The following is an 18,551-nucleotide window of genomic DNA, read 5'->3' on the forward strand; positions in this document are numbered from 1 at the left end:
ACTGTTTTAACAGCTAATATAGATTATACATATAGATAGAACATAGAGATAGGACAGAGTTGTTTGTACCTTATTATAGTTCTGTTTTTTCCCATATCTCAGTATTGTGTTCTACTAACTTAAAGTGTCATGCTGCTTTCTCATTGTAGAGCTACCATGTGGGAGGAACAGCGAGAGAGAAAAAGTACACACAGAGATGACTGTTCATGTGACTTCTGCCGTTTGCAGGTTGCAGGAAGATATGCAAACCCTCCAACTTAGGCTCAGCCACCTGGAAGCACTGGTTGCAACAAAGGTACAGCATTCAATAATATTGACTGGATAGATACTACATAGACTCACTGGATACCTACCTCAGCCACGTTTTAGCAGAAATAGTGTTGTTCGCTGCTTTATGTCCCAGACTGTTTTGTGTACTGCTGCGCCATGACAATGCCTCACTGCCCAGAGATAGCAGATATCTTAGATTCTGTCCTTTAAAGGACACTTATGACTTATCAGCTCCAGCCTTATCTAAATTTTCACCAAATATATTGAAAGGCCCCAGTGAAGTTTTGTACCTCAGCTGTAACCAAAATCGTTGTCATAACTGACTTGAATCACTTTTTGGAGCAGATGGACAGTTGAGAGAATGCTATGATCTCAATACCACCAGATTTATTTTTTGGCTCTGAAACTTAAGGATGCCATTTCAGACCTCGGGTGTGATTTAGAGTCTGGAGGATAGGTACTCCGTCACTCTTGTAAGAGTGGACCCCCTAGTTGGGTTGGTTCTGTAGGTCGTCTGGCAGGAAAGAGGTTAAAATTAGATTCCTTAATCTCCGAGCTTCTCTTCTTCATATAAGGAATACTTGAAGAATGAGCCTTCTTTGCAGCATTGTTAACGTTCATGTCTGTTCTCTTCTAAGTCTCATCCACCTTCATTAACTGCTTCTTTACTCCTGTTTGTACCAAATATACTTTATCCAGAAGTATTTCCTGTCACAGTCAACTTCCTTTTTTGATTGTCTAATAAACTCTTAGATAGAGGCTTTTTGAACTTAAGTGTTCAATGATTTTACTGATCTCAATTAAATGCGGCACCCCATTACATCTTCATTGCTATTTTGGATAAAGACTTAAATGCAGTGTTGAATACCTTTTATTTCACAGCACAATTGAGTTGCCCCATTCATCGGTACAAAAGACATGTCTGTGACCCCATTGGTTGATTCCACATTGAATGCTGGACTATTTCACTATATTAGATTCCCCATACCTTCATCACCTGGCTGGAGAAATACATAATTATATTTCTCGGATAGAGACTTCTAGTTGCTGATTCCTTATCTTAGAATTTCCCCCAGGCGTCAATCTGGATCCGGAGATTATTCTCGAGCAGTACCCTTGCACGCCATCAGGTAGCGTTGGTCAGCTCCACATCCGTCGTCAGCGTCATTTACGCCGGACATTATATCGCGGCTCCTATGTAGGCACCACCCTGGTGCTTTTATGTCAGTTCTTTTCTTTCCGCGCCAGCCAGCGCTGATCTGAAGAAGAGCTACACCTCAGTCACTTTTTGACTGGTCTTTTTTTTACTTTTGGTTCAAGATTTTTCAGTGTCTTCACTCCAGGTGTGTCAAGGATGTCTTCACATAAGACCGGGTTCAAGCCCTGTGGATCCTGCCATCGGGTGAGGTCCATGACTGATCTGCACCTCATGTGCTTGTGGTGTCTGGAGCACGACCACGAAACAAAGTTGTGCTCCGAGTGCCAGGCCATGTATCTGAAAGCTTTGAGTGAGTAGTCCCTAAAGCTCCTTGCGGCCCAACTTGGCTTTGCTTCGCTCCCGGTCTCGGACAAGAGGAAGGTCCCACTTCATCTTTGTCCCACTTCAAGTGCTTGGGACAGTTTGGTAAGTCCAGGCACAAGAAGAAGTCAAAGAAGAGCAAGTGTTCTTTGACTTCACCCGTCCATCGGCTGATGAGGCGAGGGAAAGGGAGTATCGTCGCTCTAGGCCTCTGGCCTTGGACCCTGCGACTAGGTTGGCTCCGCGCCTCCCTGAGTTTCTGGTAGCTGGAGTAAACTCAGCCCAACTTAGAGTTTTATGAGGCCATGCGCCTCATCTTTGGGCAGTCTGACTCTACTGTAGCGCCTTCAGACCCCACAGGGTCAGCAGGGGCCCCCATGGGTTCTGCACCAGCGGCTTATGTCTTGGCTCCAGGGGGCACCCATGGATCTGTTCCTGGATCCAAACCGGCATCGGTCTTACCACCTCGACCTTCCCGAACATCTGTTCCTGCATGAAGCCAGATCAGCATTGTGCAACGCCGATTTCTGCAGGGGTCTTGCCCCCCAATGTCGGATCCAGACCTTTATTCTTATGGTTTGGGGTACAGTGAGGGATGGGTTGGGTCACTGGACCCTTTAGAATACCAGCTTCAAGACCCTACAGACTGGTAGATGGACCTGGATGAGGCCAGTGGTCTGGATACTTGCCTGGCACTGGCATGCTTTCTCCCCCTAGCGTGGCTACGGAGGAGGGGGCGTCCTATTCAATGGTGGTGCGAAGAGGGACCGAGGTCCTGGGCCTCGAGCTATCTTCATTGGCAGTCAGGATTAACCTCCTGACAAAGGTGTTTTAGCCTGGGGATTCATCCTCTAAACCCCTTTTGCCCTTTTATAAAGCTGGGTACCTAGTCCAAACGCAGCACAGGGGCTCCTGTAAACAGGCCAATCGCCTGCTTCAAATGACCCAGCGTTCCTGACGCAACACCCCACCCCTGAGAGCTTGGTTATCCAAGCTTCTACATCCCAGGGTGCAGTCCCTTCCGCACCACCGGATAGGTAATCCAAGAGGCTAGACCAACTTGGGGAGAAGATGTTTTCTTCCTCCATCGTGGAATTTTGGTCCGTAACACTGCATTCTTTTTGGGCCTTTATACCCATACTCTATGGGACACAGTTTTGCAAGTGCTGCTACAGGTTCCAGAGGAAGCCCAGGCCATTCTCTCCCAAGCTGTTGCTGATGGATGACCAGCGAAGTTCAGAATCAGATGTGGGCTGAACACGACCACCTCACTGAGCAGAGCAATTGCATCAAAGGTGACCTTGAGGCACCATGCGTGGTTGAGGATGTCTGGCTTGTCGATGGATGTCCATTATAACCATATGGACGTGCCTTTTGATGGCACTAATCTCTTCGGAGACAAAGCAGACTTGGCGTTCAAGCGCTTCAAGGATTCTCGTGCTACAGCCAGGTCTTTGGGCGTCGCAGCTGCCCCTTGTCCCCTTCAGTCTGATTTTCGCCCCTTTTGTAGCTATGGAAGAGGCGCCACACCACGTCCGTTGCCCTCCAGCCTCAGTGCTGCTCATGATGCCTAGCCCCTGTGTGGCCGGTGACGTGAGGTCCACTAGCCTCGCTTATTTTCATATCCCCGTTCTGTCTGCCCACACATGTTACTTGCAGTTTGCGGTGTGTCACAAGCATTTTCAGTTCACCGTGCTGTCCTTTGGACTTACCAGTGCTTTTCATGTGTTCACCAAGGTGATGTCAATGGTCGCAGCTTATCTGTGCAGCTCAGGGGTTTTGGTCTTCCCCTACCTCAGCGGCTGGCTGTTGAAGGCGGGCTCGTCCCAGGCTGTCGTCTCCCACCTTCGGACTATGGCGGACCTACTGTATTCGCTGGGGTTCACTATAAGGATGCCAAAGTCACACCTAACTCAGTTTCAGATGCTCTCTTTCAATGGAGCTGTTCTGGACACAGTGCAGTTTCAGGCTTATCCTCCCGAGCGGCAAGGCCAGTATATCCAGGCTATGATACCGGTGTTTCAGCCTATATCCTGGATTTCAGTGAGAATGACTCAGAGGCTGCTGGGCCTCATGGCCTCCTGCATCCTGCTGGTGAATCATGCCAGATGGCATATGTGGGCTCTGCAGTGGGACCTGAAGTTCCAGTGGGCGCAGCATCAGGGGAATCTCTTCAACATGATCCCGATCTCGGAGGGAACTGCACAAGATCTGCAATGGTGGCTAACGAACCGCGATTGGGTCAGAGGCAGATCCCACTTCCTTCCCCAACCAGATCTGGCAGTAGGAACTGATGCGTCACTCCTGGGATGGGGTGGCAACCTTGGAGAGGCGGAGATGAGAGACATCTAGTCATCGGCAGAGTCCGGACTCCACATCAACCGTTTGCAGCTCCTGGTGATCAGACTGTCACTGAAAGCGTTTGTTCCCTCTTTTAAAAGAAAGCCATGTGGTACTGCAAGAAGCAGGGCAGGGTGGGGTCGCGAACCCTATGTCAGGATGCTCTGTGCCTTTGGACATGGCTGGAACATCATGGCATTTTCCTGGTGGTTCGCCAGCTGGCGGGCTCTCTGAACGTCAGACGCATCATGTCAGCATGTTGGAGTTCCCAAGGTGGCGCTCGCGTGCAATGCTTTTCATTGCTTGTGTAGCTCAGGCCTCCTGTACGCCTTTCGACTGATACCATTTCTGCCCAGAGTTCTCAAGAAGATCAAGAACAACTGGGCCCAAGACATTTTTGTGGCTCCGGACTGGGCCTGAAGAGTCTGGTATACTTAGCTGTTGTGCATGGCCATCGATCCTCCAATCATACTGCCCCATCTGGAGGATCTTCTGTTGCAGCAGCAGGGGAGGGTTCTCCACCCAAACCTGTCCAGTCTCCACCTTCTTGCAAGATTGAGCAGTGACAGTTGACAGCTTTTGACCTTTTGCCCAAAGTTTGTAACGTTATCTTGGCAGCGAGGTGTCCCTCTACCAAAATGGTGTATGTCTGTTGGAATAAATTTGTGGCACGGTGCACAGACCTTTTAGCCAAAAGTTGTCACGCCCTTGAATGTAGGCCAATCCATTACCTTGCCTACATTTTACACCCTCCCACATCCTTATAAGGAAGAGGAGAGACACCACCACCCGGTCCCACAAAGAGCGTTGACCTTCTACCTTGACTGTACCAAAGAGTTCCAAGTTAATGATCAACTCTATTCGTTATGTGGGTGCGAAGAAAGGTCAGGCAGTGCAGAAGAGAACCATCTCCAGATGGGTCGTTCTCTGCATCAAAATGTGCTATGCAGTGGCTAAAAAGCAACCCCCTGAGGGTTTGCATGCTCATTCTACCGGAGCAACAGCTGCAACCACTGCATTAGCCTGCAGAGTACCAGTCTTCGAAATCTGTCAGGTGGCAACCTGGGCATCCTCGCACCCGTTCGCCAAACTCTACTGCCTGAAAAGTCAGGTCTGGAGGGAAGAGGTACTTTGCCCGTTGGGTCCTGCAGGACTTCATTGTATGATTTTGGTTCACAGACCTTCCTCCGGTGATGGAATTGCCTGGGTATCTAGTCTAAGGTAAGGAGTCTGCAATTCGAAGTCTCTATCAGTTGCTTACCTTTGGTAACGTATTATCTGGTAAAAACATATTCTAGCTGCAGATTGCTTACCGACCCACCCATCCTCCCCTTTCTGCAAACTGATTTCTAGGGACAGAAACTTCCCTTTAAGGGCCCTAGTTTTGACACACCAGTGGTCAGTGTTCTTCATGGCTCTGCTTTTCAGGTGTGGAAAGTCATGAAAAGAAACTGACATCAGTGCACCAGGATGATGCCAATATACGACCTGCCACGTCATGTCAGGTGCTCACAACATGGACGTGGATCCAACCGACACCAACTAACGGCACACAGGGTACTGCTCGAGAAAAATCTCTGGATCCAGCGTGACACCTGGGGGAAATTCTAAGGTAATGCGTTTGCAACTAGAATATGTCTCTACCAGATAAGGCGTTACCGAAGGTAAGTAACTTGTTCATATAGCGCTAGTCACAAAAAAATCGCATCTGCTTCTTACTTGACAGGATGGTGTAGAATTGTTGTCTGGTGTTTTAAGAATGCCATGATATAGTTGGGGAGTTTTGTGGTGCAGGTATGCATAAAGAATGTGGGGAATGGAAATTCTGAGAGAGTTCATTTTAGAGCTACAATGTAGAACTGAGGGGTCATATATTTATGAATAAACTGGAACTGAACTAGAATGTTTTAGAAGAATTGGTGTTCTTTTCACCATATTTTTGAGGGTACATTTCAACTCACCATGAGCAGGGGACAGGAATGACCATGACCTTCACTACGAATGAAAACAAGTGGGTAAGTACACTTGAAGAAACAGAACTAAAGAAGCTTTCGAAACAACGACGATTGCAACAGAGCTAAACTATTTTAACCTTATTCAAATGTAAGTGATCCCCTTGAAGCTAAAGCTGCTAACACTTTATATAATGAACAAAAAGTAACAAGCTGTGAGAGGCACAAGGCAACTGGTAAAGGGCCACCACCAGGGTTGACCTGTCCCGAATGAAAACAGCATTGTACATGTGCGAGGTTTCGCAAGACCACTAGGGGGCACGTGTGCTGCACTGAATCTTCAATCACTAAACAAGGGCGAGCGCTGTAGGAAACGTTCTCTTTTGAGCAGCTAGCAAGACCACTAGCTCCACAGAATTTTCAATCAGCAGTCACGAGCCAGCACGCTGAAGGCTAATGCTTCTGTCAACAAAAGCGTGCCAGGACGCTGGAGAAAAACACTCTCTAGAGCAGTGCGCTGGCAAAAGGTCCCCGACTCCTGAGGCTGAGTGGCCTGTTAATTAATAAACAACTAGTGTGAGCCAGTTTGCTGAAGAAAAACGTTTAAGAAAAACATGTTTTAGACTGTAGCAAGTGGTCAGAAAAAAACCCAGAAAACCATTACAGGACACGAACATGAAAATCATGCAAGAACAAGTGCTGGGAGTACACTGAAGCGTGAGACTTGTTATAAGACTTATTTTCTTGCTGGGTTACCCAGAAACTATATCCGAAAGAGGACTTCAGAAAGGAAAAAAGAATTCCCAACATGCACAAACACCGCATGTCATTATTTTAGCTTATTGTGGTAGTTAGTTATTGCAGATTATTTAGATAGGTGATTGTTCTAGTATGCTATAGAGTTGCCTGGTGTTTTTGGTTTGTTAATGTACGCAGTTTGGCAGAACAGGGAATAGCACCACGACCTATTTCTGGAAGCAGTGGAAGGAGCTATTCCCAACATACATGTTAGCCATTGGGGATGATAAAAGTGGCCCCGTAGGGAAGCAAGCTATACTTTTACATCATTTGGACATAGGAGGCAGAAGAAGGTACGATGAATTTCCAGAAAGTTCACTAGGAATGGGAGAATCCCAACCAAATAACTTCTGTCATATGTCACTTCAGATGTCAAAAGGACATTTCACACTGAAAGTCGAAGTAGTATTTGAGCAGCATTAAATTGTTTTGAAGAAAGCAAGAAAATGTAATAAGCTATGTGACCGCCTTAAGAGGATTATCAATATCGCGTACATTTGGAGAAGTATATGAGTCTTTGATTAGAGACTAGATCGGACGATGGGTCCACAGCAAGAAGATAAACATGAGAAGATCCAATTAAAATCAAATAGTAAGGGGGTTTAAAACATGCAGCTCTATGGCTTAAAGAAACTGACTTTCCTGTGGGGTCAGAAATGGCAAGTTCATTGTGATAAGAGAAGAAGGGATAGTTGTCAAATAGTTCAACGTGCAAAACAGAAGTTCAACATATATAAGAAAAACGTGAAATGATCCAGAAGGCAATGGACTCTAGTATAAAAAAAGGAGCACCAACAACCCTGAGAAACCACATTGTGTGGTGGAAAAAGGCGGTATGAGGGTAAAAGTACTGGCAGGCTGTGGAACTTTAGATTCTTTGTTGAATACAATTGATGACAAACTCAAAACAAAAGTCAATTCAGCCAGTCAGATTTGGTGGGGCTCTGGGCTAAGGTGGACAAAGAATTGCCACCATAGGTATGAAGTGGATGAAAATACTGTTCAAGCAGATAGTGTACTAGAAAACGTCTATATCATAGAGAGTGGATTCAAATGGCAACGGATGCATCAGAAAGACTTGGGTATCGTAATAAACCTCAATGCTGATGAATCAGCAATGACAGCGGAAGAAGACAGTGATGGCACTAGCTCAGTTGTAAATTAAGTCTCAGAAGAAAAATTGGTTAGCATGTTTCCTGAAGTGTTTTCATAGAAACTAGGACTTCTGAGTAGATTTTCAGTGCTAGTAGTGCACAAAATTAGACTGATTCTACATCTAATGAGGGAACCATTGCAAGAGTAGTGGGATAAGCTGTTGCCTGGGAGAATAATAGAGCTGATAGAATCATCGGAACGGTTTGTGCCAATAATGGTGTCACCTAAGGAAGGGGCAAAGATTAAGGTCTGCATTGACTTATGTGTACTAAACAAAATGATATGGCTGGACAGATAACCACTGCGAAATACATTGGAAATTTTAAGTGTGGGGGGGGGGGGTGAAAATGTGTTCATTGTTCTAGTTATGCCTTCGGTGCACCACCGAATCAACTCGCATGAGGAATCCAGTACTGTTGCATCCCCTGTGAGACCGCTAGGGACATTCTAATTTTGGAGGTTTTGGGCTAGCATCAACTTAAGCCATTCTTCAATGAATGATGAAGAAGGTATTTGAATGAATGAATAAATAACTATGGGGGTCATTCTAACCCTGGCGGTCGACGACCGCCAGGGCTAAAATGACGGGGGCACCGCCAACAGGCTGGCGGTGCCCCGCAGGGTCTCCCGCCGGTTTTCCGCTGCCCTTCTGAATCCTCCATGGCAGCGCAGCTCGCTGCACCGCCATGGGGATTCAGACACCCCATACCGCCATCCTGTTCCTGGCGGTTCGCCCGCCAGGAACAGGATGGCGGTATGGGGTGTCGTGGGGCCCCTGGGGGGCCCTGCAGTGCCCATGCCAATGGCATGGGCACTGCAGGGGCCCCCGTAAGAGGGCCCCACAATGAATTTCACTGTCTGCATTGCAGACAGTGAAATTAGCGACGGGTGCCACTGCACCCGTCGCACCTTCCCACTCCGCCGGCTCCATTCGGAGCCGGCGTCCTCGTGGGAAGGTTGTTTTACACTGGGCTGGCGGGCGGCCTTTTGTTGGTCGCCCGCCAGCCCAGTGTAAAACCCAGAATACCCGCAGCGGTCTAATGACCGCGGTGCGGTATTCTGGAGGGGGGAACTCTGCCTCCGCCGCCCGCAAGGGTGAGAATCACCCCCTATGTTTTCAAGGCTATCTACTACTTGTAGAGAAAACACCAGAAGAACATGATAACATTTTGATTTAGGTCGTAAGGAGAATAAAACAACACATGATAACAATGCAGAAAGATAAATATCAGTTGACGAAGGAAAAATAAGCATATTTTGGGACATGAGATCACATACTAAACTAAAGAAAAGTATTGTGACAGCAGTGGAAGAGGTGCCATGACCTAAAAATAAATAATAGTTGAAGTCTTTTTTGAGGTTAGCAGAGTATTGTTCTAAATTTTTCAGCAGCTTTGCTGAAGTAGTGGAGCATAAAAGTAAAGAAACGTTAAACTTGAGTGGAATGATGTGTGGAGAAGTGTTTGTCAGATTGAAGATGTGCATTGTGGAGGCGCCAATACAGAGACAATTTGATGTGAGGAAAAATACCTGTTTAACTACTCATGCCAGTAATAGGTTAATGAGTAGAATACTGATGCAGAGAATTGATGGCCAAGAAAGAATTATTGGAATTGCCTCGGGGATGTTGCAAAGGGCAGATTTCATATTCAGTAACTCAAAGGGAAGCCTTTGTTTGTTGCTAATAAATCAAACATTTCAAGTATTTCTTGTGGGGGCAACTATTTACTGTGAGGACAGATCACAAGCCGTTGATGTATTTATTTTAGTGTGGTAGGGGCTTGGAACGTAGTGCAACTCCAAGGATCTCCATACGGTTGTTAACATTCCTAGAGTACAACGTTGATTTAGAATATCCAGATTGCTAGCATAGGATGATGAAGCCATGTTGGAATTGACTGAATGTAGTATAGCTCTCCAGGAGGGAGAGTGGAGAAAAGTATTCAGACAGGGCATTGTGCAAGAGAAATTTAGAGATGGATATAGATATGTAGAAGTTTGGAAAAAGGGGTACAAATGTTCTTCCATGTGAGGGATGAATCGAATCTAGTCTGGAACGAATTGTTTAGGAGTAATCATATTGTACTCCAACAAGTCTTAGGAAAAAGATACTTAAAAATAATTATGAGGGACATCTTGGGAGAAATTTGACCAAAAGAAGGGTGAGACATTCTTTCTAGTGTCTGAGAAAGGATGAGGAAGTAGAAAACACTGTGAAGAAGTATCATGCTTGTGCCTGCAGTCCTAAGATAGACTATCAAACAGCCACCAATAAGTGCGTAGTGATATTTGACAAACCATGGTAGAGGTTGGCCATTGATTTCCTAGGACTAGCGGGCAGGTCAGGTGTGAGAGATTGATTCATTTTGATCCTTAGTAGGTTATCATACCAAGTGGTTCATGGTGAAGACTATGGAACAGGTAACTACTGCCACCATTAAAATGTTTTTGAAGGAGGTGTTCTTTGAAAAGGGAATACCTAGAAAAAATGTATCTGAAAATGATGTTCAGTTTATTTTCAGTGCAATATGTGAGTTCTAAGAGAACTTGGTGTTGAACATGAAGGGTAACACTGTTCAGACTATGGACCAGTTGCCTTTTTCAAAGGGTTAGTCGATTCATAATGGAAAACATCCAGCTGTCACTAGTGAACAGTGGAGAAGAGAATTGAACAAACCTATTTGGTCTGACTCCTCACTCAGTTCAAGTGACTCTTACTCAGTTACTGGAGCATCACTTTTCTACTTGTTCAAAAGAAGAGAAGCTGTCACAAAAGAGCCCCTCATATCGCTCTGTGAAATAAAACAAGTAGTAGTTGATAGTAAGCAAGTGAAAAGACTAGGGACTGATATGCAAAAGGCCTGCTAAAGAAACTACAATATAAGGAAGGGAACAAAACAAGTTAAATTAGAAGTGGGAGACTGGGTCATGGTGAGGAAGGGTGAAAATAAGTATTCTAGGCCACAAAGTTCTGGATGTGAAAAACAGTGTGCTAGTCTTGGAGAATGAAAGGACGTAGAATATGAGAAGTATGCGTAATGTGTTAGGCCTGGGATAATTTTGGTTCCTCGGATATAGGTAGATATATTATAATTATGTTTTTCTTCTACTTCATAATGTATTGGTATTTACTGTTTCAGTATGCTATGTTTTCTTCCTTTTATGTTTGTAAGGGAGATGGGTAGAGATGCAGTCTAGTGTTTAAGAATGTTGCAGTGTAGTTGATGAAATTAGTGATGCAGTTATGCACAAAGAATGTGCAGAATTGAAACTTTTAAGTAAGTTCAGTGAGTACTGTAATGTGGAGCTTCAAGGTCATATATATATGATTAAACAGAAGAAGATTGTAGAAGCAATCGTGTTCATCTCTACATATTACTTGCTAATAGTCTGACCCCAGATAGCCCCCCATTAAGTAACTTCTCGAAATATTTAATTGCCAGCTACCTCACAGATCAACTCATTATGACACCTCACATGTAGTTCACCTTTCTTATCTGTGTTCACTCTTCTCAGAGAGATTTACCTCTAGTCTCGCCTCACAGATAATCACACCTCATTGCATGTCACTGAAGAGCTAATCTGTAGTATCCTTACTTCCATTCTCCTGTCAGAGCTTCACTCATTTTCTGTGTCACCTCACTCTGTTTAAACCTTGGAAATCATTTATTGTAGCCTGTACTCTGATGCTGAATCCAAGCAAAGAATCTATCTCATATACAGTGTCTCTATCAGTGTCACTGCATAGACATGGCTCTTATAGTTTATTTTGTCTTAAATAGAATAAAAGCCATCTCACACTTGAGGGCTTGGTATCTCATCCTGTGAACTTCTACACTATCACTGCACCCAGACAATATATTAATGTAGATGAATATATTCTTCCGTTCCAGATCCGGGAAGGTGGAAAATGCACTTTACATCGGAATACCAAAGCAAAGGTAGGAACAGTTGTATTTTATGATAAGGAATGAGGGCGCTCCTTTTGGTGGAACAGATGGTTGCTTCAGGTGCATTTGTACCATTACCAAAAACGTGGCCAAACCACCCAGAAAAGCAGACTGTGGGACTGGCATAAAGATTAAGTATTTCAAGTGTTCACAAGTATTGCCACTTACGCACACCAAGCAAACCAGGAAATGGGGTTGGCAATACACTGAGAGGTCCGAGATGTCAGTTTCTCAGCCTCCTCTCCTTTCCCCCACTGATGAAATTATCCAGTAGATTCCAGGTATTAGGTGATTTAAGTGAGAATGACTGACCAGAGGATGGGAGGTCTAATGGCCGGAGTAGTGATGACCTTAGCCATAGGGGTCTAAGGGTGGAAGGTGGTGGGTGGCTCAGTTGTACTATCTGCCCAAGCATGAGAAGGATAGGGCAGAAATCTGACACTGGGAAGTTCGTAGTCAAGAGTACTGTTGTTAGTTCTAACTTGAGCAGCCACTCAAATAGTGGAACTTGTACTAATGATAATTTGGATAAATTGGTCGGATATTTTTACATTTTTAACTTGGAAGGTAGGAGGTCTGAAAAAAACTGGGGCCAACTGAATGGGTTAATGTCACTTTGGGCTTGGACATCATTTGTATTCAGGAAACCTGGTGTGTAAATCCTTTTCATGTGGAGGGTTTCACATCTCTCTTCCTGAGGGCTACTCCTTTGCAAAAGGGGGGTGAGGGCTATAGGTGGTCTCAAGGTCCTCATTTCTAACAACCTATTTGTCACTGTAAAAATATTGTCTACTGTGGGCTCCTATGCACAACTATTTTGGCTAACAAAAAAAAGAGAGCGTGATTTGATACTAACTAACTTTTGTTATAACATTTTCGATTCATTACGTAGTAGGGAAGCTAAGGCTCTGGAGCGCAGCTCAGAAAGTTTTGTTTGTCCCATTAGCTCAGATTTTGCTTTATTGTGGGCAGGTGACTTTAACATTCAATCATGGCCTTTGCCATCAGCAGGTGTATGTGGGTATATCGACCAGGGCGGGATGGGATATGCCCATTTCCACCATACTGAGTATGGAGATGCATCGAACTCTAGTATCCCAACCCATGATCTGTTCTTTTTGGAATGTGAACGTGACATCAGCGGGGGCCAAGTTCCAAACTTCACTGGAAGGAATGCTTCCATGGTTATTGACTATGTATTGGTGTAGGCCAGTGTAGGTGTTTTGTATAATCTACCTCAAATAATCCAGTCGCCACTCAATGACCATGACTAGCAGTGCTTGTTTAGAACCATATCCACCACATTTAAACAATCAGAGTTTCAGCCAATAAGGTGGAAATGCCATCACTCCTACTCCCCCAGCCACCAAAGCTCAGATTTTTACTGAAAGTTGTATGTTAAGAAGTTCCAGGCAGAGCTCTGCTCTAACCTTTCAGTGATCTCAACTTGTTACCTTTTCTGATCTACCCTTGGCCCTAACTCAGACTACTGTAAATCAATTTTAGGGAAGTTCTCCCTTTTTACTGGGCCAAAGAGACATTTTCAGCTACTGACTGTCACTGTGGCTGACTGAGATAAGAAATCTCTTTTCAAGGCCTGCATTACTTGTGGTCAGAAGAAAGTCTGAAGGGATGACACATATGAGCAATGTATTTATTGCCTTTACTCTACACACAAGCATTTGTGCCATAACATTTGTAGTTCCTTTCCACCAGCATTTGCAGTACCTTTCCACCAAAGACCCTGAAGGACAGAGAGGGAAGGTGTGTGGCCTATATGATAGATACGAAAAAATACCCTCCTGCCAGTGGGGATGCCCCCTCTTCAGTGGATGATTCCATGAAAAGTGCTCCTTCAAGCACTCCCACAAAAGTGGCGCAAAAGAGGAAGCATGGACTTTCCTGGGTTGGACTTACACCTGCACCCATCTCCTCACACAAAAACAGATACAATATTTGATACTAGGGTTCTGCTGCTGTTATATAAGTTTGACATATCCAAGTTTGACATTTTCATTAGTAATTCATTTGAGTGCCCTGCAATTTCAGTTTGGGAATTTTTGCAGTTAGAAAAGGTGGTAGTGTTTGCTTGGGCACATCCTTGTGTTGTAGATACTGGGACGAAATAAATAATGAAGAGTTAATGCCTCAGTTACTTGCTATCTTTAGTCCTATTTTTTTCATGCCACAATATGTATTAGTTTCCCTTTGATCAACTTCGATGGGGTGGCTTTGTTAGTCATTGGAGGAGTTAAGTGTACAATAGGCTTGTATAGCGGGACTGAGAGTTTATTTTCTTATAGCAATAGAGTGCCTGTCTTTCACAGTCTGAAAACCTCAGAACCAATATTGTAACCAGAAAATGCAAACACATAAATTACATTACCAGTAAGTGATTATGGCATTGTTCCTTCAATCATGGCAGCTCATCCTTTGCTGCTGACATCAAAGAATGACAAGGGTTTCCGTGACGTGACATGACCATGACTGACCAGTGCTCCCTGTGGAGCCATGTAGTTCTTTCTAGAGCCACTGTTTTTAAACACTCTTTGTCAAATAGTATGGGGAAGGTGTACGTTTTTTTTATTTTTTTTTATAACGAATTTTTATTGATTTTGCAATAAAATAAAGTAATACAAAACAAACAATACAATTATATACTAAAAATAAAGTAACAAGGCGCCAATGGGCACCAAACAGTGGTCAGCTCCAAAGCCCCAGACAGCACCTTGAGTGGATAGACGGTACATGTCAATACCAACGTGCCACGTATGTGTCTCATTTCCTTCCAAAGGAGTTGGTGGAGTGTGTAAGGGTTCTTCTTTCCACAGTGTCGGTCCGCATCCCAGGGGGTTAAAATGTCATTCCGTCCCACTTCCCCCAGATCTTGTTATACTTACTCGGACACCCTCTAACCTCATATACGAGCTTTTCACATTGGGCACACCAGTCCATTCCCCTCCTCCATTTGGTCAGGGCCGGAGCCATAGTGGCTTTCCAGTCCGCCACAATGTCTCTTTTGGCCACTAGGCATGCCACCCCCAGCCAGGTACGTTCTGCTCTACGTAGTCCCAATTCTCCCATAACCCCTAATAGGGATGTCAATGGTGTCAGCGCCACGTCTACTTGCAGAATCAACGAGACCTCACGCGAGATCATCTTCCAATATGTACTGATAACCGAGCATGACCACACCATAGCTTTAGGGCTCATACAGCGGGGACAATCAGCCGTAGGCCGGAGTCCTGCTCTGTGCAATCTGGAGGGTGCAAGGTAAGCAGTATGAAGATAATATGTCTGTACTAGTCGGAGACGTGTCGTCATAGTCAGGGAGTGGGGAGCTGCCAAAGCTTCAGTCCAGTCCTCCTCTTCAAGAGGGCCCACCCATCCCTCCCATTTCTGACGAAGTTCCTCCAGGGAGCAGGCCGTAGTAGAGATTAATGTGCGATACACCTGGGAGACACCTCCCCTGCCCAGATTCCCCATCAGAGCCCTCCTCTCCATAGGACTGCTTACGGGTATGCTATTCCCTGGCTGGACCTGCGTCAGAAGGGCATGTCGTACTTGGAGGTACTTGTGGAACTGTGTCTTATTTAGTGCAAAGATTTCTTGGAGATCCTCAAAGGAACGCATGCTCGTGCCCTCCCATACATCACCCAGAGTAGAGATGCCTATAATATCCCATTTCTGGAATCCCTCAAGACCCACAACTTCGCCCAAGCAGGTCCCCTGCCACAGTGGGGTCTGCTGAGTAAGGCGTCCCCACCATCCCGAGATCTTTTGAGCCGTCCGCCATCCCTGCAGCACCACCCCTGTCACCCCAGGGGTCTCACGAGTGATCTTACCACCATATAGGGCGTCAAAGATCTTGGGGTAGGTCAATGTCTGGAGTTCCAGACGGTACGCCGGATCTGTCCAACCCCCCCCCAACCAGTCGTTGATCACTAGTAGTTGCGTCGCCAGGTGGTAGTAATGGACATTAGACATTCCCAAGCCCCCTTCATTAACATCTCTCTGACAGGTTTTAAGCGCTAGCCGGGGACGGGTACCACTCCATAGAAATTGGCGTGCTAGCGAGTCCATGTCTCTAAACCATTTCATGGGGATAGGGTTAGGATAGTTTTGAAGGAGGTAGAGAAGTCTGGGAAGGGCCATCATCTTATAGAGTGCGATTCTTCCCAGCAAATTAAGAGGAAGGTCCTTCCAACGTTGAAGATCGTCTTTGATTCTTCTGGTTAAAGGTGTGACATTGAGCTCCCATGCTAATTCAGGGAGCATTGTGACATGCACCCCCAGGTATTTAAAGCTATTTCTTCGCACTGGAATACTTTGTTGCCAGTCCATACAATCTCTAGATTGATGGAGCGGAACCAACAGGGATTTTTGGGGGTTTAGGGCGAGACCCGATGCCTCCGAGAAGACATCCAGAATTTGCATGATACGGGGACCGCTCCTGGCCGGATTGGCTATGTATAATAGGACATCGTCCGCGTAAAGTGCCACACGGTCTTCTGGACACACTGGCCAAGACCAGCCTTCCATCAGAGGATCCTCTCGAAATAACTTCGCCAGGGGTTCTATTATTAATGCAAAGAGTAAGGGGGATAGTGGACATCCTTGTCTGGTACCACGCCCGATCGGGAACACCCCTGAGACCACTCCGTTTACTTGGACCTGAGCCGTCGGATTAGAGTAGAGCAGTCCCACAAGACCTCGGAACTTGGGTCCAAGGCCGTTTTTTATAAGTACTTGTTCAAGATAGGATCAATCCACTGTATCAAAGGCCTTCTCGAAATCAAGTAGGAGCAGCGCTAGAGGGGTGTGTGACAGGATTTTACGGTGTGCTAAGGCTAAATGTAGACGCCTAATACAGTGCCTGGTGCTCCGCGTAGGCATGAAGCCGCATTGGTCAGGGTGCACCAAGACGGGCATTGCCTCTTTTAATCTATTGGCAAGGATCAAGGCTAGCACCTTGATCTCAGTGTTGAGGAGGGAGATAGGCCGATAAGCCGAGCAATTTGGCGATGGGGGCTGGGTCTTCGGGATTACTACTATTGTAGCAAGGTCAATCCCTGAGGGGAAGTGACCTTTCTGCTCGGCTTCTCTATACATCTCAAGTAAGTGTGGGGCCAGAATGTCACTACATTTCTTGTACAGTTCCGCAGGAAACCCATCCGGACCTGGTGTCTTGCTTGAAGCCAGACTGGCAATCGCACTCGTTACTTCCGCTAGGTCAAGTGCTTCGTCCAGCCTGTCCCTAGTCGCCTGAGACACTCTGGCGAGTGTTATGTCGTTCAGGAGGGGGGAAGCTTTTTCAACCGTAGGCCGGGTGTGTTCTGCGTATAGGCATGCATAATAGGAAGCAAAACTCTGTGCAATCTCGATGGGTGTCTTGTGAAGGGTACCTGTGTTATCTCTAATTTCGGGAATGATTCTGTTAGCTAAGGGTCGAGTGGCCAACCAGTGTAAGAGCTTCCCATTTTTGTCCCCCCAGCCATAAATTCGGGCGGACGATGCCCTCCACATATGCTTCGCTGACTCAAGTGTTAGGTATTTAATTTCCTCTCGGACCCTGGTGAGCTGCCTCAATGTGGAGATTTCGGATAAGACTGCTTGCTGGCGTTCCAGTTTTAACGCTACCGCTTCTAACTCGGACACACGTGACTCACGAATGCGCTCACGTGCTCGCAAGAGGCACTTAGCCTGCCCTCTCAAGGTAGCCTTGTAGGCAGCCCATAGCGTGCCTGACGACTGGACTGTTCCCACATTCAGTTCAAAGTACTGCGTGAGACGATCTCTAATCTCGAGGACACAATCTTCATCTTGCAAGAGCCAAGCATTTAGGCGCCATACCGGGCGCTTGGTGAGGTCTACTCCGCCCAGTCGGACTCGCACCGGTGCGTGATCCGACACCCCACGGGACAGTATCTCTGCTCCCGTGACACCGGAGAAGTCCATGGCCGGCATTAATATTAGATCAATTCTAGAGTGTGTCTGATGGGCAGCAGACGTGTGCGTATATTGACGCTCCATAGGGTGCCAAGTTCTTCACACTTCACATAGGCCTAGGCTGTCTGCCCAACTCTTAAGGCCTGTGGCTCGGGCCGACCTGCCCGCTGTGACATCTCCTGACACATCTAATCTAGGGTCTAGAACCGCATTAAAGTCTCCTCCTACTATTGTGATTCCTTGGGGGAGTCCCGCCACCACATGTCGAAGTGAACATAAGAAGGTGTCAAATCCCGCTGGGGGGGCATATACGCATACAAGATTCAATGTCACGCCACGAAGTAGTCCTGAGACTACTATGAATCTGCCTTGTGGATCGGATCTCGTAGATGTTACCACCATGGGCAGTGAGCGATGAAGCAGGATACCTACCCCTCTTGATCCCCTAGAGAAGCCTGCGTGATAGACCCTATCAAATCCCCCTCGGGCCAACATAGGGCATTTAGTTCCCATGAGGTGTGTTTCCTGCAATAGGGCTACCAATGGGGAATATCTACGGAGAGTGTTAATTACTGCAGATCTCTTGATCTTATCTAGCAGCCCGTTCACATTCCAAGA

The 18,551-nt window shown here is 46.0% G+C and overlaps 1 protein-coding gene across 3 annotated transcripts in view; it reads left to right on the forward strand.

Annotated features, from left to right (window-relative positions):
* The window catches only part of ACBD4 (acyl-CoA binding domain containing 4), a 224,830-nt gene that overhangs the window by 137,768 nt on the left and 68,511 nt on the right, over positions 1–18,551 (forward strand). For all 3 annotated transcript variants that reach the window (XM_069237954.1, XM_069237956.1, XM_069237955.1), the window contains exons 9-10: positions 150–295; positions 11,928–11,975. In XM_069237954.1, coding sequence (XP_069094055.1) covers positions 150–295; positions 11,928–11,975 — 194 coding nt within the window. The remainder of the gene's footprint in view (positions 1–149; positions 296–11,927; positions 11,976–18,551) is intronic.

Source organism: Pleurodeles waltl, chromosome 6 (genome assembly GCF_031143425.1).
Source record: "Pleurodeles waltl isolate 20211129_DDA chromosome 6, aPleWal1.hap1.20221129, whole genome shotgun sequence".
Lineage (NCBI taxonomy): Eukaryota > Metazoa > Chordata > Amphibia > Caudata > Salamandridae > Pleurodeles > Pleurodeles waltl.